We start from the raw sequence: 24068 nt of genomic DNA, 5'->3' as shown, positions 1-24068 counted from the left end.
TAGGGGGCTCAGATCCCTTGCTCCTGAGAGAGGGCCTCTGTACTTGGGATGTCCCTCCTGCCAGCGGGCTGCTGTGCCAGGGGCATGTGTCCTGGCCAGACGGGGTCTCTGCCTGCCCCACCCATCTTTATGTCTGTCATCCGTTCTGCTGGTCTTCCCTTTGTTCTCAGAGACCGTTGTTCTCTGTGTAGCGTTTTGGTGTGTCAGTAAGAGGAGGTGAGCTCAGGAACTTCCCAGTCCACCATCTTGATCCCCCATTGCATATTTAAAAAAAAAAAAAATTTAACAGCTTTATTGAGATGGACTCTACATGCCATCAAAACCTTCCCAGTTAAAGAGTCCAGTGGTTTTTAGTATATTGGTACAGTTTGTGGCCTTCAACGTTTGTTCTTAAGTCTAGGCTCAAAGCAAAGCTATAGCTCGATTCCCTATAGGAGACCAGGCTATTGGAAAGGGAAATGGTCAATTGTTTTTTAAAACTGGTATTTTCATGAGGTCATCTTTGCTGTCCGTAGAGGAAAGAGGACAACATTCGTTACGCTTTTTATGGTACCAGAATACGTATTTCTTTGGGGGGGGAGGGGAATTTAAGTTAACACTAGAGATAGCACATGAGGTCAGCGACGTTTCTTATTAGATTTCTATCTGAAGCTTACTATTCATCAAAATTGTCCCTAAGCGCAATAAAAATGTTTATCTATCGAGTAAAAGAAATCAGTAAATACTTTACAATCTAGCGAAAACTATACTTGCATGAAAATTATTATAACCAGCCTTACACCTAGACGTACCATTAACTCACTATGTAATTTTAGGAAGGGTCCTCAAATATTTCTGTCTACATCTGTGAGGGAGAGAGAATGAAACAACAAAATCCTCTTCCATTTCTTAAGTTCTTTTTTCCAAAGATTTTATTTATTTATTTGAGAGAGATTGAGATTGGGATCGGGGGAGGGGTAGAGGGAGAAGCAGACTGAGCAGGTAGCCCAATGCTGGACTCCATCCCAGGACCCTGGGATCATGACCTGAGCCGAAGGCAGACACTTCACCCACTGAGCCACCCAGGCACCCCATTTATTCCTTTCTATACAAAAATTTGCAAATGGGCTACTCTCTGCGTAATGGTATAATTTTGTGACTTTACTGTTTTTGAAGGGGAAAAGAAGTCTGCAGTCTGCCTGACCCTCATTTGCATATGTGATCTTACCATAAGTGACAATAATACAAGCCTAAAAACACACATTATCGAATATGACTGGGGTGAATAAAACAGTGAGGAATTAAAAACAAAATCTCAGGACTATATGTGACCTTGGACCATTGCCTGACTGCATGGAAACGCATCCCGTTTTTTAACTGCCAGTCCCTTTGGGTCAGGAACGAGATCTGTTTCAGTGTTTGGATCTCACAGATCAATAAATGCTGGTTGAAAGAACGGATGTATTTTGGATAGCAGGCATGCAGGAAAAAAACTGTGAGGGTAGGCAGAGCACATGAAAGGCTGGTCGCGACTCTGTGTGTCGGGGGACTTTCAGCCTGAAAGTAAATGCTAACCTCTAACAAAATGTGAAATGTTTGCCCCCTCCGCAGACCTATCTGCAAGTAATAAAAGCCCTAGACAATGTGGGCATCCCAACAAAGGGGAAAAATTGCCGAGTACAATAACATTTAGGTCTTCACTGGTTTAGGACTATGCTGATACATAAATAGATGTGTTCAGTTTAACTATCTGGGTCCAGTACGTATTTGAAAAAAAAAAATAAATGAGCCACCAAATGAGAAAAATCAGAGTCCCAGAACAGCACAGTTCTAGGGAACATGAAATTACCTTGTTTATACTTCAGCGCGGCCAAAAGCACCATTCCAGATGCTCTTCCCTATCTTTTCCGAGTCTTTGTTTCTTTTTCTTCTGTCGTACAAAGCTTGAAGTCACAATTTTCATTCACTCGAGTCAGCCAATGCATTTCTGGCCATTTGTAAGCAAGTGACAGTTGGCCTGATTCATAAAAGGGATTAATTCACCTCTTGGCACCCAGTGTCCCGGCAGGAAGCTTTCATTCTGCCTTGACTCTGGGTCTCAGGAGCACAACTGGTTTTTGTCATGTGCCGTGGGTTTCTCCACGCACACACAGGGCCCTGGAGTAATTTGCCAAGAGACACTTTCCGATGGGGATTTCACTGGCTTCTCTATTGAATGCCTTTTCTTTCTTCTTTTAAGACGCACACGCACACACACACACACACACACACAAACGGTATACGAATTTGTGCATGTGGGTGCTTGACTGAAAATTGGCCAGTTTCCCTCAAACCTTCCCACTGCCTGCCCACCAAACCTTGCTCTCAGCTACCGGCATGGTTGGGCATGGTTGGGAATGAGAAAACGAGACAGAGATGCCCAGGGAACTGGTCCTTGTCTGGGAGTCCTCTTTGTGACCTGTTATTGGCTGCCCCAAGAGCATCCCAGGTGAATTCCATACAGAGGATGAGAACAGGCAAGGCCCCCTTTATCACTGGCTGAGTTTAGTTCAGACCCCAGCAGACCGGTACCAGACGGCCTGGTGCCAACGGAACTCCTTCATCGGCACAAGGGAGACGGGCTTGAGCTACTTTGATTTTTTTTGCCCTAGACCAGTGGTTCCAAAACTAGCTTTTCCTCAGAGAAACTTGAATGCCTTTTAAACTCTAAGTTCCCAGGCCCTACTCCCAGAATTAATAAATTACATTTCTGGAGTGAGGCCTAGGAATGTATAAAGTAGCCTCAAGTGATTGTTCACGCAGCTAATTGTTTAGAAACTTGTGTCCCCGGACTTCTCTAGACCAAAGCTGGCTTTCAAAAGGGATGGGACAGGGCAGGGAGAACCTTCTTTCCGAGGAAGGGGAGCTGCTGAGCCCCACGGTAGGTGGAATGGGTCTGCAGAAACAGGGGAGCCCACAGAGGAACAGGAGAGCTGGCTTGGCCTCCTGACAAGAGGGGGCTGCCCCGTCCTTCCTGTGCTCCAGCCACAAAAAAGAGACAGGAGGGGAGTCAGGGGGAGAGGCATGTCTGGGCCTCGTCTCCAGCAGGAACGAACAGCCTCTGGCCCTGGTTCACCTTCAAAGACCATGTCTCAAGGGCTCTGACGGTTAACTTTATACAGTGAAGGTGCCTCTCTCTACTGAGCAGTTGGTTTAGAAAGTCCATTAGCGGTAAGACGGAGGATTAAGCAGTACCACGTGTCTGTCCTGGGTTTTCTGACACGTGGTAAGGGCACTGCGGCGCAGTGCTAGTTCATGTCAGGTGACGTCCTAACTTGTATGGGGCAGAGGCAGCCTGAACGGGGAGACCAAGGCGATGCAGGGAAGAGACGTGGAAAGAAACAGCGGGGGTTGGGTTGGGGAGACATGGCCTATAGGCTTTCCTCTTCCTAGACATTACTGTTTCTTTCTCATCCCAGTTAGGATGCTCATAACAATCTTTGAACCTTTGTCCACTGGAACAACTAACAATGATATAAATCACTTCTTGCTACTAAATGATCTGATTATGAACTCAGCTATGCCCTTCACTAAATGTAATTTAGGAGAACAACCAGACCCGGACGTATGGCTTCATAATGTTCCAACAGGATGGTGGTTGTGTGCAGGGGTGAGGCAGTTAGCCATTGCTTTGCAGAAACAAATTATACATTCAGCAAAAACACATTCTGGACATTGCTTGTGATGGCTTTCGAGACACAGAAATTTGAAAAACAAAGTCACTTACATCATGACCCTCAGCGTCCATCAGGAAAGGTACAATTAAATATTTAGATACAATTTCCCTTTTCTCTGCACAAAGGTAACTTAGGATTAAAGATAAAAATCATCTTAGAAGATTCCATCTTTATCTTCTTCGTGATGCAAAACTGAACATTCCTGCGAAGCTCTGAACAGCCCCCCTGTTCTCGCTGGGAATTTTTTTCTAGATGGGAATTCTGTAAACCAATTAGAGTGACTATCTTCAGTGAAAATGAACAATTTAAATGTTTGTATTGTTTATGGAGCTCACTCTTCTGGCTACCGCAGATGAAATACGGGATTTCTCTGAATCCCAGAGTCTTCATCTGCGAAGGGGGAAAAAAATAGTATCTTTTTGGGGCACCTGGGTGGCTTAGTCGGTTAAACGTCTGCCTTTGGGTCAGGTCATGGTCCCAGGGTCCTGGGATCGAGCCTGGAATCAGACTCCCTGCTCCGTAATTAGAGTCTTGGGAGGATTAAAAGGGGTAACATACGTGAAGAGCTTGGCCCATCTCTGGCACCCATTAAACACCAAACACTAATCTGTGGTTGCTTTCATTGACATTTTATCACCAAAAAGCACAAGGATACCTCCTCTTCTGCTATTTTATGTGCTATTCTATTTTTCATTTTTCATTCTTAATCAGTTTTTTGTTTGCCAAATAGCAATAATTCATATAAAATTCTCCTCAATATGTTTTAAAGATCTGCATGCATAAATGATTCACATGTACACATATTTATGTATATATATAGGGCATATTCATATACATGTATATAATCCCATGTGGAGGGAAAATATTATATATTCACATCAACTGGAACTTTTGCCCAGACTATTTTTATTCTCCACTGGGTCTGATGATTCCAAATTTGGAAAACCTGAAATAATGGCTTCTTAATTTTTTTTTTTCCTTCCTTCCCCTCCCCTCTTGCTTTTTGCAAAAGGATTTCACCCGACAGCCATTCAAATGGAAAAAATGAAGGAGAAAGCCAACTATGCTTATGGTTTATCTAACTAACTTGGACGATTTCCATAAGTGTTGACAAAGCATTAGAGCAGGAAAAAATAACCGTGTATCTCTGTTAGATGCTAAACATCCTCCATTTCATCCCAACTTCTGGTGGTTTCTAATTTTCTTAGACACAGGCAAGAAAAATCAATGAGAATTTTTTCCTCCCAACTTCTCCTTGAGAAATTACTGAGATCCCTAATCAACACTTACACAGTTACATGACCTTGGAAGTAATGGACTTCTAACTTATTCAAGAACATAACAAATTTCAAAGATAAAGAAACAGAACACTTTATTATAAAACTTATAAAATAATTAAATATTACACATATATTTTGACTTTTCTCTATAACCCATTGTTTTATTCAACATTTTTCCTCAGAATTAATATCACTTACTCAGAGAAGCAAGTGAGAACACATAAGAATAGGCTATTAATAAATTAATTTTCCATAAAATAATAAAATGATCATTATATAAAGAAACAAATAACTTGCAATTTTTCGGAGGGCAAGGGGGTGGGTGATGTGGAACTGTGTGCTTCTGATGATAGAATGGCCACTACTCTAGGCCAAGCCAAATGGATTGAGAGACTATTCTAATCATTTCTCTGAGATTCAAGAACGCATGATTTTAATTAGAATGGGAACAAAGGATGCTCTAAATTTAACAAACCACTGTCTGGTTGGTTGTGCTGAGCTGGCAAATCCCTGTTTGAATTGTGACTTTATAAAGCAGTAAAATTGGGTTACATTCATCAAAGAAATTGAGGAATAGAGTAGAATTATATAAATATGCCCATTTTAACCACAGCTCAAAAAATTACAGAAGGACTCAGTCTTGTAAGTTACTTTGGTTTTGGCAAAACAGTGTGGTATTTTCCAATTGAGAACAATTTAAAGCTCATTAGTGCCTATCAACAGCTGGCTTCTCATGACTGAAAATATCATCTGAAAGATTATAAAATATTCTCATTCATCGAAGGATCTTGGCTTATTATGATTTGTTAATATTAACTTAGCAAGAAGACAGATGGGTTTCTCTGTTGCCACTCTTTTTTTCTTGTTAACTAAATCTTAGGGAAAATTTAAACATGACCATTGGTAAGAAAGAACCACAAGTGGTCTTTAATTTTCCAAGCAGCTCTGATAATATGTAGGGAGCCTTATAAATGTTGGTCTGCTCTCCTTCAAAACACTGCTGTTTTGCTATTTAGCTCCTCCTAGAGTTTTACCAGAAATGAACATCTCGCCAGTTCTGATTCCCAAAGAGCAGACTAGGGGCTCCCGTGGACTTGTTCAGCTAGCACCGGAAGTTACGAGGTTGACGTACTGTGTAGGACGTCAACATATGCCTTTTACATGCATTTGTGGGCTTTTCTTTTTTCAGAGTCTTGAAGTTCACTGAACTGGGGATCTTAAATAATCCATGTTGCTCTGTTTCCAGAATATTCCTTGGCATACTTTTCAAGTGTGACTTTTAGTCTTGGAGACTCTCTAAGCAGAATATAGTCTAAACAAAATAATAAAAACAACACACGCACACTGGATAAAAATAACACGAGGCTTGCTAGTCCAGCAGCAAGCACAGTTACGAGCACCTTTTTGCTTCCCGTGGAACTCCTCCTCGGGGCTGGCCACAGTGTCCATCACACTGCGAGCTCCGAGCAACAGCGAGGCAAGGGGTTCCATTCGAATTTGATTGCTCCAAGGCTCCATCTCGGACCCGAAGTCTGAAAGCACCTTTTCAACCCAGATGTCTTTGCCGTGGAACCCTCTAAAGTTCAAAGAGGGACCCTCCCCACGGTGACCAGATTCTCACTTTGTCAAAATTAAAACGTGACGTCTCTCAGTGGGATGCGTCACTTCTTTCGTTGTCACAGTGCAAATCGAAGTTATTTTGTCTTTTCTTGTGGAAGTCCAATTTGCCCTTGCTTCCCATTTTCAAGTGCTTTGGAGTACCATGTGCTTTGGGGAAGTGGATAGGGAGCCCATTCCACTGATGGCCGCAGCCATGCATGGGTGGCCTGCAGTGTTCAGCTTTCAGTGGGGGATTAATGGGGGCTGGTCTCTCCAGAGGCCAGAGGGAAGACCTCGCCCTTGAGTGTTGGTGGGGTGGGGGGTCGTGGAGATCAGCTTTTCCTCGTGCATGACTTGCAGCACTGTTGACCATAAAATTTGTGGTTGCAGACACCATGTTGAGGAACTAGGGGACACCAGCTGAAGAAATCGACACACGATGGATCCTCTGCAGGGAGAGAAAAAAATCATTCACCCCTCAGGAGGAAGATTAGCCTTTTTCTTAAGGTGAGAGCCTGTGGGTCAGAGACCTCGGACGTATCTGCCTCCTGCCTCTGAGTGGTCCTGCTCCTGATCTAGGACTTGGCTGGGAGGGTGGGGGAGCAGGATTAAGACATCCAAAGGGACTAGGGCCCTTAGCGAAATGTCAACTGGGGGGGGGGGGTGGATGTTAAAAGAAAGTGTCATATCCAGCCCAAGATTCCTGTTGGATCCTCCCTAGCAGCCTGGGAGCCACCATGTTGTATCCTTAGCCCAGCCTGGGAGGAATGTCCTGGGGGTCTTGTTAAACCACTGCTTCTGATTCCCAGGGTCTGGGGTGAGCTGGGAGCAGCTGCCGCTGGTCCATGGACCTTATTTTGGGCAACAGGAGGCCTACGATACGGGAGTCAGCACACCGAGACTGATGGCCCAGCTGCAGTGCTCTACGTTGATTTCAATAAATCTCCTAGCCCATGTGCAATGGAGTGAATTTAAGTCAACAGCAGGCCCGACTTCTGTTGACAGATGGGATTACGGGCTGAAGCAGAACGCGGTACATCGGGGACTCTCACGCAGAAGGACCTCACTAGGTACAGAAGGCACGCAAAGCTGTATGTAAGCCGTATGTAAGATGTTCTTTCTGTAAACTTCAGTGCCCATTTTAGGAGTCAAGGCCTTAGCCATTTTACCGGATTCTCAAGGAATTTTGACTTGGCAAGTGTTTATGGTCTACCCTATACATAAGTTTTCTCAGTCGTGGTTGGAAGTGTTTTCCCTTTCCTCTCTGCAAGGCTCAAAAGTCACTTGACGTTCTCTTTGCCCAACCCCCCCTGCTGCCCACAGGCACCCACCCAGCTCCCTTTTAAAATTATCCTGAAGTAGCTCTGCTCTGTGCCCTGTGTCCCTGGACATGGCAGGCCAGGCTCTCAGCTCTCCTCTTCCTTTTCTGGCTGTTCCCGACTTGCATCCTGCCTCTCTGTGATTCAGAACTACCTACAGTTCCTTCCCCTGCCTTCATTCTTCTGCCTAAAATACAGCCTCCCCATCCATCTCCTAGTAGCGCCACCGATCCTTTGAACGGACAAGTCAGTTCATGTCATGTCTCAGCCCCAGACTCTCCCTTTGGCCCCTCCATCCACCCACAGTGAAAGGTTTAGTCCTTACCATGGCCCACAAGGTCCTGGGATCTGGTTTCCCCACTACTGCTTGACCTCGTCTTCCTCTTCTCGTCCCCTCCCTGACATGGGCCGCCTGGGGGATGCCCTAATGTGCCAGGCGCACGGTGGATTTCCCCAGCCATCTACTTCCCCAGACCCCTTCTATTCCTTTATGTCTCTGCTCAGAGGTCACTGACAGGCAATAGGGCCTTCCGGGACTCCCCCAGACAAGCAGAGTGCTCTGTGGCCTCCCAGAAAACACTCCCTACTCCCCACCTTGCTTTATTTTCCCACCTCGGGGCTATCAGCTCTCATCCCATTCTGTGCTGCCTGTCTGGCTCCTCTCTAGAACGTAAGGTCCTCGAGAGCAGAGGTTTCGCCGACTGTTTTCATTACTTCATTCCCAGTGTGTCGTGCCTGTCACAAAGTAGCTGCTCAGGAAATACTTGTTGAAAAAATACAGCAGTTTCCCTGTAACCATCATGGCTAGAACAACCAATGTGAAATCTACAGCGTCACAACTTGGGTAGAAAGGAGGACTAAGAGCATTTTTCTTTTCAGTAACTCCTGGATATGGAGCCTAAAGAATTTTCTGACGGGTTGGTAAAGACAGGAGAGAGAAAGGAAGAATCAAGAATGATGATAGGCTTTTTGCCCTGGGCATCTAGAAGGAGGTGTACGGAGGTGGACCATCACGGGACAGGGGTGCGATCCCTTACCTCAGAGATACAAGTCAGACATGAGAGAACACTCGTCTGCCCTCTGTTGGCTCATGTATCTCTGTATCCGTCTCCGGTTGTGTCTAATACAAACGGGACAGTGTCTTCTGTCCCAGCCACCGAGCACGCAGCCTCCTCCATCAGAATGTACACCCGAATCAGTTTCTGCTTAAATTGCAGAGATTGTCCTACTGCTGTAGTGGAAATACGGCATCAGGAAGAAAACAGACCGCGAACAGCATGACCCTAACTGCAGTACTATAGCAACGCTTACTCCTTTCGAGGTAAGAACGGGCTCTCGGCCGGCTGCTGCGGCTTGTGCTTTGAGCTCCTTTTAAGTCCCGAAGCAGAAGGGAGGTTTATCACCGAGCCATCGAGATGAGCACCGGGTTGGATTACGGCCACTCCAGTGGTTACCGATAGCTGGTTACTGGAGCTCTGTTGTCTTGTTTCATGTGTGCTGTTGAGGATGACCTTGGCGTCCTGTTCTTTGCCTCACATCCCGCATGCAGACCACTGACAAGTATCATACGTGAGCTCAGTCTTCAGAATATACCAGCCTCTCCCAGTACGGCCACTGCCCTCATGGAACCTCCTCCCGACCAAGAGTGGGCAAATCCTCCTCCTGCTCTGGGCCCCTGTGCTTTTCTCTGTGTAACTGCTGGGGACCTTCCCACAAGTCCGATCCCACGGCTCCTCTGCTCCAAGTTCTCCATCAGCTTCCAACTCACTCAGCTAAATCTTAAGTCTTTACAAAGACGGACGAGGCCCCTAGGACCAGCTTCCGCTCATCACCTAACCCCTGTCCACTTTAGACATCTGACTCCACATTCCCACCTCAGGGCCTTTGGATGTGCTGGTCCCCCTGCCAGGAACACTGTCCTAGATGCATGCATGGTTCGCCTTCCTGTAGATCCGTATCTGTATCAAATCATCCTTGCCTGACTAGTCCCTCTAAACCAGTCCCCCCCCCCTTCACCCCCTAATCCTTCTCATTCTCTATACCCTGCTTCGGTTTTATTTTCTACTTTATTATCTGACATTGTATAGTTACTGGTTGGCCTGTCGTTCGTTTCCAGATAGGAGGTGGGAACTCTGGCCATTTTGTCCACTGCTCTATCTACAGTCACACATCAGAACAGTTTCCGGTTCGCAGTGGGTCCTAAATAAACACGGAAACACTGAATCATCTTACTTAACTCCCAGTGATCTTTTCAGGTAAGCATTACTTCTTCATTTTATAGAGTTCAAGAGCTTGCTCGTGGCCACAAACTAGTCAGTGGTAGCGTGTGGCCCGAGCGACAGCACACACACTTGGCCGTCCGGCAAGACACGACGGTGCCAGGCTGCGTAGAACTGTCTTCTCTCAACTCTTGGCGGGGAAGTTGGTGCCTCACAAGCACGGTGCATCCTGGGAGTCTCCGAGAAGATTCTAAGAATTAAACCTCCTGCCCTTTGGCACCATGGGTTTGTTTACTGTCCACTAATGTTTGTCGAAAACTAAGTGTTAGAAAACACACTCCAATTCCTCCTGTGGTCAGCCTGCCACTGATCTGAGGAGGAAGACTAACCCAGCAGTAGCCTGGGCACGGCACTCTCCCCGGATTTGGGATGGAATGCAAGAAGCGGGAGGAGGCCTTCAACCGAGTAAAAACCACAGCCACGTTTTTGCCAAGAAGAAATACTCAGGGTTATGCCTTTCATATCTGCCTTCTTACCGTACTCCTCTTTACAAAAGAGACCTCAGTTACTCAAGAGGCACGGAGCGAGGTCCTTCTCAGAACCCCTTCTGGTCCTGCCATCTTCCCTTAACCCCATCCCTGCAACCCACGGAGCACTGACCTCCACTGCGGTAGTGGTAACGCTCCACCACGCGCATCTGTTGTCCTGTCTTCCTCTTCCGCTGAGACACTGACTCCTTGTACCTTAAGAACAGGACGTTACCTTGTTCTTTCATCCCTAGAAGAACTCTAGGGATATGCAGCAGGTGCTTAGTGACCCGGCTTGGAAGGAAGAAAAAACCTCATGGTACTGGACCCCAAATCTCCCACCCGACACGTACTGAGCATGGACGGGTGCTGGATGAACAGAATAGTAACACCAAGGGCCTCCCCTCGATCCTGGATCTAATCTGTCTGGTTCTCCCCACCTCGTACTCCTGCCCAGGAGATACTGCTGAGCCATGTTCATGATCAGCCATTCCCTACAGCCTGTCTCCCGAGTACCTAGGGGTCATGCATTTCTGACTCCGGGCATGTGTCTGGGGCCAGCCAGTTTGCACGTACATGACCGCTTGCTCCAAATGTGGGTCTCTTCCTCCATAAGCTTTCTGCCGAAAGAGGCTGGAGGTTTGGAGAATTCCAAAATTGCTTTGGAAGGGATGGGGCTCGGAGAAGCTGGCATGTTACTAGTTCTCTTGGCTCCTGCAAGCCTCAGACAAGGAAGGAGAGAGGGCAGAGGAGGGAAAAACAGAGTCTGGAGCCAAGGCTCGAAGATGAAGCTAAACAAGGACAACAACTTAGAAACGCAAAGTGATGGGACAGGGGAGAGCCGAGGAGTCAGAGTCCTGAATCTGATTCCCCACAGATGGGAGAGCGTGGGGTAAGAAATTAAAGAGCCCTGGAAAAGCCGGGATGGGATGAAAAGAAAATGCAGCAGGTACCCGGCGGGAACCTACGTCTTTAGCAGAAGGAAATCTGAGGGGCGGAGGAGACCTTTCCTGGTGTGTTTGTCAGGTGCCTTTGAAAAGGAAGTTGAGCCAGTGAAACCCAGTCTAGTTCGCTCATGTAATCCAACGTCCCGTTGTGCCTCAGCACACGCCGCACTGCGTGGGAAGGGACCGTAACCAAGGAAGCATGCAAGGTGTGGTCTGAGGATGCCGCATGGTCCCTGACAGACCGTAACCTACCTGCCTCCTCCACTAGCACGTGAGTTCAAGGACGATCCCCATTCATGCTTGGGTTCCCACCGACGACCGTAATCTTGGGCTCATGGTAGTTACTTTCTCATTTTCTTATTTAACTAAAACCGTGTTAAAAAACTGACTTGCACGATTGCTATTTCCCCCTTTTAGAGTAAGAAGTAATGGCTCACAAGCCTTATCGCAGAATTAAATGTTCCTGCAGAGGTGTGCAAACAAGATCACTGAGCAGGAACGCCCCAGATTTGTGCCCCGTACGCCCTGTGGGGGGCGGCGTTCACACAGACAGGGTGGGAATTGCACCCCCTAGTGGTGCTGCAGGAAATAAACTGTACCACCAGACCGGAGGGGTTTGGGAAAAGTTCTCTGAGGAGTAGTCCCATGGACTGGGGTGGGGGGCCAGTTACCTCTCTTGTCGGGAGCCGGACAGAAGTTGGTATTACAGGCTTGCAGCACCGGAGGCTTCTGGTGGAGCAGACAGCTGGAGGCAGGCCGGCCCTGCTGCACACAGCGGACAGAGCGCATCTGCACACCCCCTCCGCAGGTCACCGTGCACTGCAGAACAGGGCAAGAGGAAGGAGTCAGCAGCACCCAGAGGGAGGTCAGAGACGTCCAAGAGAAGGCATCTCCATGCTCCGCGCCACCACCCGGGTGTCCTGTTGATGAAGCCAGGAGTGGCCAGAGCCCGGCATGTGTGCTCACGTCCACAGTCGAACATGCGGCAGACATGATCTGATTAGAAGCGGGTCCTCGGCAAATGTCTCTCTTGCCCCAGAGTGTATCTCCAGTCAAGTGACTGTAAAGAAGAGGGCTTCCAGAAATACAGAAGCTGCCATAAGGATGCAGAACAAATCATCCCAGTACTGAAATTATTCCAGATAATCTCTGCAGATGCGGGCGGGGGAGTGGGGGGCGCGGGGACGGTTCAGAATTAGGACAGAGAAGAGATAATACTTTATCCGAGGTAGCTTTGGAATCCTGCCCTCGGTGCCTGGCCCAATTCTGAGTTGGCATGGTGGCTGTGGTGCTTTCTAGAAAATCAATGATTTTGCTGTCCCATTAAAATTTTAAAAAACGGGGGGTGCCTGGGTGGCTCAGTGGGTTAAGCCTCTGCCTTCGGCTCAGGTCATGATCTCGGGGTCCTGGGATTGAGCCCTGCATCGGGCTCTCTGCTCAGCAGGGAGCCTGTTTCCCCTCTTTGTCTGCCTCGTTGTGGCCTCTCTCTAATAAATAAATAAAATCTTAAAAAAAAAAAATAGATGACTAACAAAAACTATCACCTTTTTTCACCCCAGACATACAAAGCATATATTTTTTTTAAAGATTTTATTTATTTGACAGAGAGAGATCACAAGTAGGCAGAGAGGCAGGCAGAGAGAGTGAGAGGGAAGCAGGCTCCCCGCCAAGCAGAGAGCCCGATGCGGGACTCTATCCCAGGACCCTGAGATCATGACCTGAGCCGAAGGCAGCGGCTTAAACCACTGAGCCACCCAGGCGCCCCTACAAAGCATATTTTACACAAAAAATATAAATGAAATATCAGGGGAAAAAAACCCATACATGGATTATTTTTTGTTTTGCTTTTAAAAATGCACTACGTTGTTCTTAGTGTAGATAGGTGAAGTGTTTATTTCGGACAAGCATCGTTATATGGACTGGTATTTGGGAGAGGAAAACAGGCAAGGATGGAAAACATGAGGTTTGGTTGGAGTCTAGCTGATCAGGGATACACAGTCATACTGGTTTCCTTCACTTTTCTTCATGGTTTAGTTCTCAGATCCTCCCCCAATACACACAAACACATTTTATAGACATTTATATGTGTGTATGCATGTGTACTTACAAATATGTATGCACACAAAAATGAACTATTTGGGGCTTCATCAAGATCAAAAGCTTTTGCAAAAGCAAAGGAAACAGTCAACAAAACCAAAAGACAACGGACAGAAAGGGCTAGTATCCAAAATCTATAGAGAACTTATCAAACTCAACACCCAAAGAACAAATAATCCAATCAAGATAAGGGCAGAAGACATGCACTTTCTGCAAAGAAGACATCCAGACGGCCAACAGACACATGACAAAGTGCTCCACGTCACTCGGCATCAGGGAAATACAAATCAAAACCTCAGTGAGATATCACCTCACACCAGTCAGAATGGCTAAAATTAACCAGTCAGAAGACGACAGGTGTTAAGCTCCTGTAGCCACTCTGGAAAACACCATGGAGGTTCCTGAAAAAGTTGAAAATAGAGCTACCCTATGACCCAGCAATTGCACTACTGGGTATTTACCCCAAAGATACAAACGTAGTGGTCTTAAGGGGTGCGTGCACCCCAAAGTTCACAGCAGCAATGTCCACAACAGCCAAACTATGGACAGAATCTAGATGTCCATCAACAGATGAATAGATAAAGAAGATGTGGTATATATACACAATGGAATACTATGCAGCCATCAAAAGAAATGAAATCTTGGGGCACCTGGGTGGCTCAGTGGGTTAAGCTACTGCCTTCGGCTCAGGTCATGATCTCAGGGTCCTGGGATCTAGCCCCGCATTGGGCTCTCTGCTCAGCAGGGAGCCTGCTGCTCTCTCTCTCTCTCTCTCTGCCTGCCTCTCTGCCTACTTGTGATCTCCATCAAATAAATAAAATCTTAAAAAAAAAAAAATGAAATCTTGCCATTTGCAATGGTGTGGACAGAACTAGAAGGTATTATGTTGAGCGAAATAAGTTAATCAGAGAAAGACAATTATCTTATGAATCTCTGATATGAGGAATTTGAGAGGCAGGGTGGGGGGTTTGAGGAGTAGGGAGGGAAAAAAATCAAACAAAATGGGACCAGGGAAGGAGACAAACCATAAGAGACTCTTAATCTCAGGAAACAAACTGAGGGTTTCTGGGTGTGGGGGGAGGGAGAGGGTGGCTGGGCGAGGGACACTGGGGAGGGAATGTGCTATGGTGAGTGCTGTGAACTGTGTAAGACTGAGGGTTCACAGACATATACCCCTAGGGCAAGTAACACATCATATGTTAATTAAAAGAACCCATGTGCACGCCTATAAACACACACATACTACACTGTGTGTATGTAGGTTTACTTACAGAGACACGGATCTACAGACCTGCCTTTGTGCTCGCACACGCCCCCCACCCCCAGCCCCTGTGTCTGTCATGGGGTGGGCAGCACCCCGCAGGCCGGCGACCTCTGCTGGTCGGGCAGGGTAAGGACACAACACAGCTTCTCCCCCAGACTCTGCTTCACACACCAGCCTCGCCGATCAGAACCAGGCAACTTTAACCAAAATTTCATGCGAGTCTTCTGAGAAAAAGGGTGCCGCTAACCTCTGATGTGTTCACAAGCTGGGGTGGGGAGGTTCCCTGCCTGAAGTGACCCAACGCCGAGCTTTCCCTGCCTCCTCTACAAAACAGGCGCAGAAGTACCCGCAGACAAGGCGGCTTCCGCAAATGCTGGCGATCAAGTCGTTCAGCAACAGGACGTAAAACCAAAGGCATCAAGATGCGGAGCAGTGTTTCTAGAATTCAGGAGGCTCCCGGGGAGCTTGAGAGCAGCAGCAAGAGTGAACATCTGGGGGCACCTGGGTGGCTCAGTGGGTTAAGCCGCTGCCTTTGGCTCAGGTCATGATCTCAGTGTCCTGGGATCGAGTCCCGCATCAGGCTCTCTGCTCAGCAGGGAGCCTGCTTCCCTCTCTCTCTCTGCCTGCCTCTCTGCCTCCTTGTGATCTCTGTCAAATAAATAAATAAAAGCTTTAAAACAAAACAAAAAGAGTGAACATCTGGGCCCATGGCACCAGTCTGCTCTAGGTGCTTTATGTTATCGCAGGTGCGCATGAAGAGACGAGCTCTTCGAGACATGAGTGTCTTGGTTTTCCAGCTGTGACAGCTGGAGCTCCCAGGTGAGGGGAGCAGCCTGGGGCCGCACAGGTGGGGGAACGTAAGGTCTCCCACACCTGAGCTTCTATTGTTGACCTTTGGATGGGTCCCTGGTGGTGGTGGGGGGGCTGTCCCCGTTCTGGGAATGTCACGGAAATCCGCCGGCACTCACCTGCTGCCACGGGGATGGGAACCACCCAGCGGCCACTCCGAACCCCGGGCGGGCGGGACAGGTCCCTCGCTGGCAGGTTTCTTCCAAGTCAAGGTTTGGTTTCTTAAGACTGCGGCACCTTCGCTCGGGGAAGGTGATCAGCTTTCCCTGGACGGGCTTCTCGCTGCATTTCACCTCCCTCCTCCTCACGCCTAAGCCGCAGGTCATGGAGCACTAGGAGCCGAGAAGGGAGGCGTTAGGTGTGCAGAGCGCCATGGTCAAGGGTGCTGGGCAGACGCACCATCCGCGGGACGTTCTAGGAATGGGATCACGGCAGGTCAACCATGTGTGACCCTAAAGGCCTGGCGACCGTGTCCCTCCTGCTACTGCGAAGAAACCAAAGGCTATAGAATTCGAGTAACTGTCCCCACGCCTCAGAGCTTACCAGCACCAGAAACAAAATGGGGCAGCAAGGCTCTGCTGTTAAGTGGCTAGCTCAAGGTCATACCCGGAGTGAATACTGCAGGGAAATGGGGTAAGTCTGACTGACCCACGCAGTTCGCCATCAGGCTATGGCGTCTCAAAGAAAAGGGGTAGGAAGCGAGGGGGACGGGCTGCCCATGTGTATCATTTAGGCAGAATCAAAGGACACGGATGGCCAGACCCAGGGGCTGCTGGGCCAGGAGTCCTGCTTCTGCCGCACCGCACTGCCCCCGCTGTTGACCCCCGTCCTGGCCCGTTTTCCTCCCCGAACTGCGATCTCCTCCGGGACCGAGACCTCGTCCCACCAGCTACTGATGCAGACTTCAGGCTGGGCTCCTCGTCTCACATTTCCTCTGGCCGGGCGTGCACCCGAGCTTCCCAGCCACAGATCCAGGAGACGTCTTCACAGCGTCCTGTCCCCTCCACCCACATGTGCCCGAAGGTGGCAGTGGCCTCCTTAGGAACTCAAGATTCTGCTTCTCTCCACTCCCGAAACACTCCTCTCTCGTCCCCATCACAGCAACCTCCCTGCGAGCACGCCTCGCCTGTCCTAAGGGCTGTCTGCTTTATGCTGGATTGTTCTGGGTCCTAAGTGGCCCCAACACCGGGGACCGATGAGGTTTTCAGCTTCTACCAGCCCCTCACCCCGCTGTGCTGGTCGTGTCATCCTCTCTCCCCTCACCCTTGTACGGGGCACACCTTCCTCCTGGAACAGCCTTCCCCGACCCCGTCCTTGTCCAGTTCTTGGTCATCCTTCCAACTCACGCTCCCCGGAAAGTCTCTCCTGATAGAGACGCCTCTTGGTGGCAGGGCTGGGGGACCCCAAGCTCTCCCGTGGCATCACGGACCCCCACACACTGCAGCACTCCGCACACCCTCCCCGAGGTGCCCTACACATGCCCAGGCACGGGCCTGCTCAGTGCGATGGGTGCTTCATGCAGGGTTTGGGGAAAGGTGAGGAGGGAAGAATGGGTCATTAGTAGGCACCTGCTGTGTGTGTGGAACAGGAAGGAGGTCTGAGCATCTGGGTGCCAGTGGGGGAGCGGAGCATTCGAACCCACAACCCAGCAGTACCAACTCTCAACTCCTTACCTCACTCCAGGAAGAGACGACCCACTGCAGCCGGGTGTTTTTGGGGCATCGTCCCAGCACACAGCCCTCCTGGGACTCTGGCTTCGGGATGCTGGAGCACAGGGTCTCTGGGACATTCTCTGCTGTGGGGGAGTTTTTGCAAAGGACTTCACGCTTCCTCACCCCTCGCCCGCAGCTCTTGGAACACTGGAGATGGGGGGGGGGGGGTCATTTGCCTGCTTGTTTCAAATGATTTTCCTCCAGGTGAACAGTGAGAACGTATAAATGAGGTATTCGACAAATTCTTCTTAAGCTTTAAAACCAAATGCCAGGGGGTGCCTGGGTGGCTCTGTTGGTTAAGAAACTGCCTTCAGCTTAGGTCATGATCCTGGAGTCCCCGGATCGAGTCCCACATCAGGGTCCCAGCTCCACGGGGAGTCTGCTTCTCCCTCTGACCTTCTCCTCGCTCATTCTCTCACTCTCTTTCTCTCAAATAAATAGATAAAATATATATATAAAAAAAACCAAATGCAAGGTAAAATCCCTTGCAGACAGAAGGAGAAATGTTTCCTCCCTCCGAGGCCTTGAAGGCAGGTTAGCATTCCCTTTGCACCTGAATGCCCAGGGGCTGCTGGTTGCCCGGGGCGGGAGACAAAGTTCTCCCCATGGCGCACACGGTTCCTGGCAGAATGCTACATGCCTGCTCCCCGGGTCCAGCAGTGGCTCGCTCTCTGGCACAAGGCAGAACTGGTCTGGGCACTTGCTAAGGAGGCGTACTGTGCGTCTGACGGAAGCATAACAGAAACAGATGCGCGCCTCTAAGAGCGAGAGACCGTGACATTGACAAAAATGGGTCGAGGGTGTCCAGTTCTTGTTATGATCTGCTGCCTGGGGGGTGAGCGAAGCACTCGGCCAATGTCGGAATGAACCCGCGTGTTGGGCCAGTCACCCCCGCACTCTTACTTTGTTGCCCTTCCCCTGGACTCTGTGAAACAGACAAGGGTTGGGGAAGAACCTCCCGGCTATCAGATGAGCAGTTGATAACGGGTCAGAGTCGCTGGGAAGCTGTTGGCTCCAGGTCTGGGTCTGCCCTCAAGGGACACGCCCCCTCCCCAGCCTTGGTTTCTGAGCAGAAGGGCCATAGGAGATGTGACCCTCTTGCCTTGGCTCTTGGTCAACATGCAAACATCTGGGCACAATTGCAAGCCTCCTCCGAGAGCAACAGGACTTCTGGCTGTACACATCCTGAAGGGAGAGGGATGACGGGGACAATACTACCATAATCTGCAAACCACAGCAGCAGATTTATTTAATGGCTTTCCATGTGATGAAGCATGTGTGTTGACTTGTGTCTATAACCTTCTACCAACCCTCTGAGATCCCTGCTGTTGTCCCATTCTCCAGAAGAGCCACCTGAGAACTTAGAGAACTTGACCCAGATCAATCGGGCAACTGTCATGAAGCGGAGATGGGCAGACAGATTTGGGCGTATCAGACAGGGAGGGATACCACTGATGCATATCATCATTCATTCAGGTTCAAGATTCTAGATGGTTGACCCCATTCAATAGAATTCTTATTTTATATTTTTCTGGGTTTTTTCCCCCTGTTTTTAAAATTATTTTTTATTATTATTTTAAGAATAATCAGACATTTTAAAATCGCTTCCCAGAGGGTTTCAGAGAAATGGTCTCTAAGAACAAGTTGAGGTAACAAATTTTGAGTGACTCCTTTCAGATTTGTCATGAAGATGTTCCCAAAGGGACACATTTGGTCTTAGTAAACAATAATGAAACATACAAAAAACTAAGGACACAAAATACTCTCTCAAGATATTTCCATGTCCGATCTGGGGCAAACTCCATCTCTTGAGGTCGCATTTGGAACTGCTGGGCCCCCTTATTCTTTTCCCCATGACCACCACACACATTTGGCTAAAACAGCCCTGTGAATTTTCTTTCCTCTTGTAAAGGAGACCTCCCTACCTGCAGAGCAAGAGACCAGACATAACCCTATATCCTATTCACTTCGACCTTCTGTTGTAAATGAATATGTTCCTTCATTTTATTTTTGTTTTTTTTAAAGATTTTATCTATTTGAAAGGGAGTTAGAGAGAGAGAGAGAGAGCTTCAAGTGGAGGAGGGGCACAGGGAGAGGGAGAAGCAGGCTCCCAGCTGAGCAGAACACTGGGATCATGACTGAGTCAAAGGCAGAGGCTTAACCATCTGAGCCACCCAGGCACCGTGTTTCTTCATTTTAAAGCATTACCAATGCATGTCAAAGATACTCTCTCCCACTGCTAGCTCCTTATTCCCCTAACAGAGTTGTAACCTGCAAAAAAATCCCATGTCCTATAATTAAAACAAAAGCCTTAATCTGAACTCTGCTGGGGATGTGACAGTACATAGCTATCCTTAATCAGAAATCAATGCTTGGTGGCTCAGTTGTTAAGCCTCTGCCTTCAGCTCAGGTCATGATCCCAGGGTCTGGGATTGATCCCCGCACCAGGCTCCCTGTTCAGTGGGGAGCTTGCTTCTCCCTTTGCCCGCTGCTCTGCCTACCTGTGCTCTATCTCTCTGAAAATAAATTAAAAAAAAAAAAAAAAGCTTTAAAGAAAATATAAGAAAAGAAATCAATGCTTCGGGATAATGTTCCCTAAAGGAAATCACGGTAGGAATGTGGTCGTCCCAGCTCAGGCAATGGAACCCCCGCATCCTTGCGAGGATTCCATCCAACTGGCTTGACCTCCGCGGTTTAGCAGAGGCTGGGCTCCCACGGAGCAGAATTGTCACCTTCAGTGCGTCCTGGACCGGATAAATCTCTGTTTCGGGGAGCCGTCCCCGACACGAGCATGTTTCTCTCCACCAAAGAGATGCCCACGCACCGTTCCCCCGACTTGGGACAGGGACAAATGCCACCTGAGAGGACCCCTGAGCAACCCAGCTCCCAGTGACCCACTGACTGCCTCGGAGCTGTGAAGGGTGGGTAGGTCTGCGCCTCTTCTGACTTCATAACTTTCTACCTTGCACTGAGAGTTTGTGAAGACGCAAACTTTATGCCCCAGTCCCCTCTGGATCTGTCCAGCGCCACAGCTCTCTCCCCTGAAGCGAGAGTGACTATCATTCCTGCACCACCTTCCTCGTATTTCTGTGTGCTCTGGAGCATTCAGCAGCCGTTCCGCTGGCCTGCCCACCCCCACTCAGATCCCTTCCAGCTGTGCTCCCGAGTCTAGCCTCAGTGGCCCCCATGCTCTCCTTCCTAGACTCCTAAGGAAGACTGGGCTGTGGGGCCGGGCTTCCCAACCCGCAGGATGCATCAACATCACACACACAATCAAGCTGAAATGCCTCATCACGTGGACTCCGTGTAACTCCCGGGAAAGCACAAAGGGCGGAGGGCCTCGTGGGAGCCAGGACACCACCCCCATTTCTGCCACCATCTTTGTCCCAGAAGGAACAAGACTCATGACTCCCAAGTCTTACCTGAGACCAGGGCCCAAGGCTCCATTCGGGGGGGCAGGCACGGCTGTTGCAGGCCTGCACCTGTGTGGGGGTGCTCACTGGGCAGAGCGAATGCAACACGGCTTCCTCCTTCTGGAAGGGCTTCTTCTGGACACACTGGACCTTCCTGCTCTGCTGGCCGCCCGCACACGACCTGCTGCACACGCTCCACTCGCCCGGTTTCCAGCTTGGAGTGAAAAACAAGATGACTTCCAGTGAGGCTGCGGCCTGGCATCCTCCCTCCCAACACAGTTACTGCATAAGCTTTAACCGCCTGATGAAAGCCTTCGATCGATTTTAGAACCGATAAGGGTGATGCCTAGTAATTACTCTTGTCTGGGTTTGGAAGCCCATGCAAGTGTGGTCCAGTGAGAGGGAGTCACTTTTAATCACCACCCGGTTCTGGGCAAAAAACACATTCCTGCTCTCTGCAAGGGAGGAAACGTGTGCCATTTGGAAGCCCGAGCGAGTCGTTCATTCGGCCAGATCTACTGGGATCTTCGCTTTGTGCCAGGGACTCTCCGTCGGCATCGGGGTTGTAAAAACGAACAAGGCAACGTTCTTTCCATTACGGAGCCTACAACACAGTGACGAGATGGCTGTGTGAACACATACAGACGACCCTATGGGATGGTTGCTGTGAGGGACGTTAATACAAAGTGCCGTAATGAGAGCGAGGGAAGAATGGTCCATGGGAGTGGAGGGGAGGGAGAGGGGAGGGAACGGGAGGGCGAGAGGGGGGCAGGGTGCACACGCATCCCACAGGCCTGCGGGACAGAAGGGCTCGCTCAGCACTTGGTCCTACAGAAGTTCTTTCTAAGGAGGACGTCCCCAACTACTCTGCTTACTCTTCTACTTCATGGATGACTTAGAGATACAACCTCGTGTTCTTTATTGAAAGATCGCCAGACCCCAGTTTTCAGGGTGCTGAGACTCGGTGTGCATGTGCGGGTGAGGCCGTGAGACCCACAAATCCTTCCCAGCAACTGCACTTGACCAACAGATACTCTAGGATCGGAAGGCCTGGCAGTAACGAGACTCCCCCCGAGGGGACCTTATGCATTTCAGTCACAGGAGTGATGTCTGAGACTGACCTTGCTTTACCAGTATCCTAAATCTCATTTCAAGAAACACAACCTCACTGAGACCAAATACATTTTTGTTTTACCTCTGCATTTCTGCCACCTTTACCGGTCCTATAATTTTCTCCCCCGGTTTACCCCCACCAGCCTGATGTGTGAAGTTAGAATCCTTTCCTTTTGTCCAAAGAATGTGGCACGTGAGTTCTAGATGATTGGGTTCTAAAACACTGCATGATCCATATTCTCTTCAAGAAAGAGAATGCAAAATAGAGTGATTCCTTATTTTTGTAACTATTTGTGTCTTGAAAGATGCAGAGAAAACATACCTAGTATTTTGACATTATTCGTTTCACCATTTTCCTATAATGATGGCATCGTTGTCTACCCAATTCAAGTGTTTCCTTCATCAACAAATATGAATCCATTAAAATATAGAAGAGCACAGCAGGTAGACCTTTTGTATGCCAGGCAGGGGTCCACACCCTTGAGCCCCGGGCTCACTCCCCATCTGTCCTCAGTCCCTATCCACCCCATTTCAGAGCCTACACGGTTCCTACACTGTCCATCCCCCCCGTCCGGGCTTTTTTATACAAGACCTCTTCATAGCACGTATCTCACCGTCTCTCAATTACTTCCTTACACACCCCTCTTTTCCTCTTGACTGTGAGTTTACGTGGCACCAAGTACAAGTTCTCCAGATCCTTACTGTCAGCCCACGGCTGGCATCCAATAGGTGCCTACGGCATGCTTGTTGCTTGGAAAGATAACGGAGTTAGATGGGAGGGACTCCTTTGTCCTTCTAACTCGAATAACCTAAGACCTTATTTCCAGTCCATGTCTGGGGGGACAATGGTTCCTGAAGGTCCCATTGTTCCAACAGAAAATACAAAGATGTGAATGATAAGGTGGAGAAGAAAGGAAGGGAGCGAGGGAGCCTGCCCATGTCGCCACTCCAGCCCTGCAGTCATTGTGAGGGCTGTTCTGCTTTTAAATAGCCGGTAACTGGTTACTGCAGAGTCTCATTTCTACACAGGGTCATCACGGAAGTTCTAGAACTTGGGCACAAGCTAGGCTCCCTGCTTTTTCATGGATGGACGTATGAATGGGGTCCATTTCTTTGCTTGGCAGAAATAATCAACAGTGGGAAGGAGGCAAAACATCAGCTAGCCATTCAAGAAGACTCACGATTACACACGCACACACACACACACACACACACACACCATCTGAAGAAGACATTACTCCACAAGCATCCATGACTCTGGTTGGTAATCATGTCTTAGGGCCACTGGGCATTTTTTAGAACCAGATATTTCTTAGAAAAATGGGAAAATCCATGGAAGCCCACCAAGTTTCTTTCTCCTCTTTGTGTTCAGGACACAGCTGGGTCCAGATTCTTGGAGAAAAATGAGGTGGAAAACCAGGCAGATGGATTGGTGAGTAGCTGAAGCCCCAGACGATGAGGACAACGGCACTGAGCAAGCAACAAGTCTCTGTCTGTGCGTAAGAAGATTGAGCAATATAACTGCATCACCCCAAAGCAAACACTACTTATTAAGATGATCTGAGACATGAGGGAACCCAGCGCTGCTTTAGAAGAAACTCTGTCGATTCTCTATAAATACATCTGGCAGAAGATAAATCACACACAAGACTCCATTTGGCTGGGCAGATTACTTAAAATTAGTGTTCAAACAATAGCGTGGCTAAAATCCATCCCCAAAACACCCCCGCCGGGCTCCCCACAGAGTGCCGTCATCAGAAGCGGATCACCCTTGGCCTCTACCTCTTTCTTCTCATTCTGTGTCTTGCTACTGTGTAATTTGCATTTGGGGTTTCATGGTCTGCACAGTATTATGCTTTTTAAATTCCTGGATGACTCTATGAAAGTTAGACAAACAACCACATGTCAATTTAACTAATATGGGATTTTGTATTATTTAAATCTGTCTGATTTAATTCAGAGAAGGCTTTATGTAAGGATTAAAAAACAAAACAAAACAAAAATTTTAAAAAGGCACCTTTAAACCCCAAGGTT

General features: G+C 48.5%; 1 protein-coding gene across 1 annotated transcript in view; it reads right to left on the bottom strand.

Annotated features, from left to right (window-relative positions):
• Positions 1 to 5127: 5127 nt before the first annotated feature.
• ADAMTS18 (ADAM metallopeptidase with thrombospondin type 1 motif 18) overlaps positions 5128 to 24068 on the bottom strand; it is a 137327-nt gene continuing 118386 nt past the window's right edge. The window contains exons 20-24 of the mRNA XM_045986717.1: positions 20931 to 21135; positions 17470 to 17655; positions 15916 to 16128; positions 12258 to 12405; positions 5128 to 7022 (exon numbers count right to left, since the gene is read on the bottom strand). Coding sequence (XP_045842673.1) covers positions 6907 to 7022; positions 12258 to 12405; positions 15916 to 16128; positions 17470 to 17655; positions 20931 to 21135 — 868 coding nt within the window. The 3' untranslated portion in view covers positions 5128 to 6906. The remainder of the gene's footprint in view (positions 7023 to 12257; positions 12406 to 15915; positions 16129 to 17469; positions 17656 to 20930; positions 21136 to 24068) is intronic.

This window comes from Meles meles, chromosome 19, assembly GCF_922984935.1.
Source record: "Meles meles chromosome 19, mMelMel3.1 paternal haplotype, whole genome shotgun sequence".
In the NCBI taxonomy this organism is placed as follows: Eukaryota; Metazoa; Chordata; class Mammalia; order Carnivora; family Mustelidae; genus Meles; species Meles meles.
This window is presented reverse-complemented; position numbering and strand designations above follow the sequence as displayed.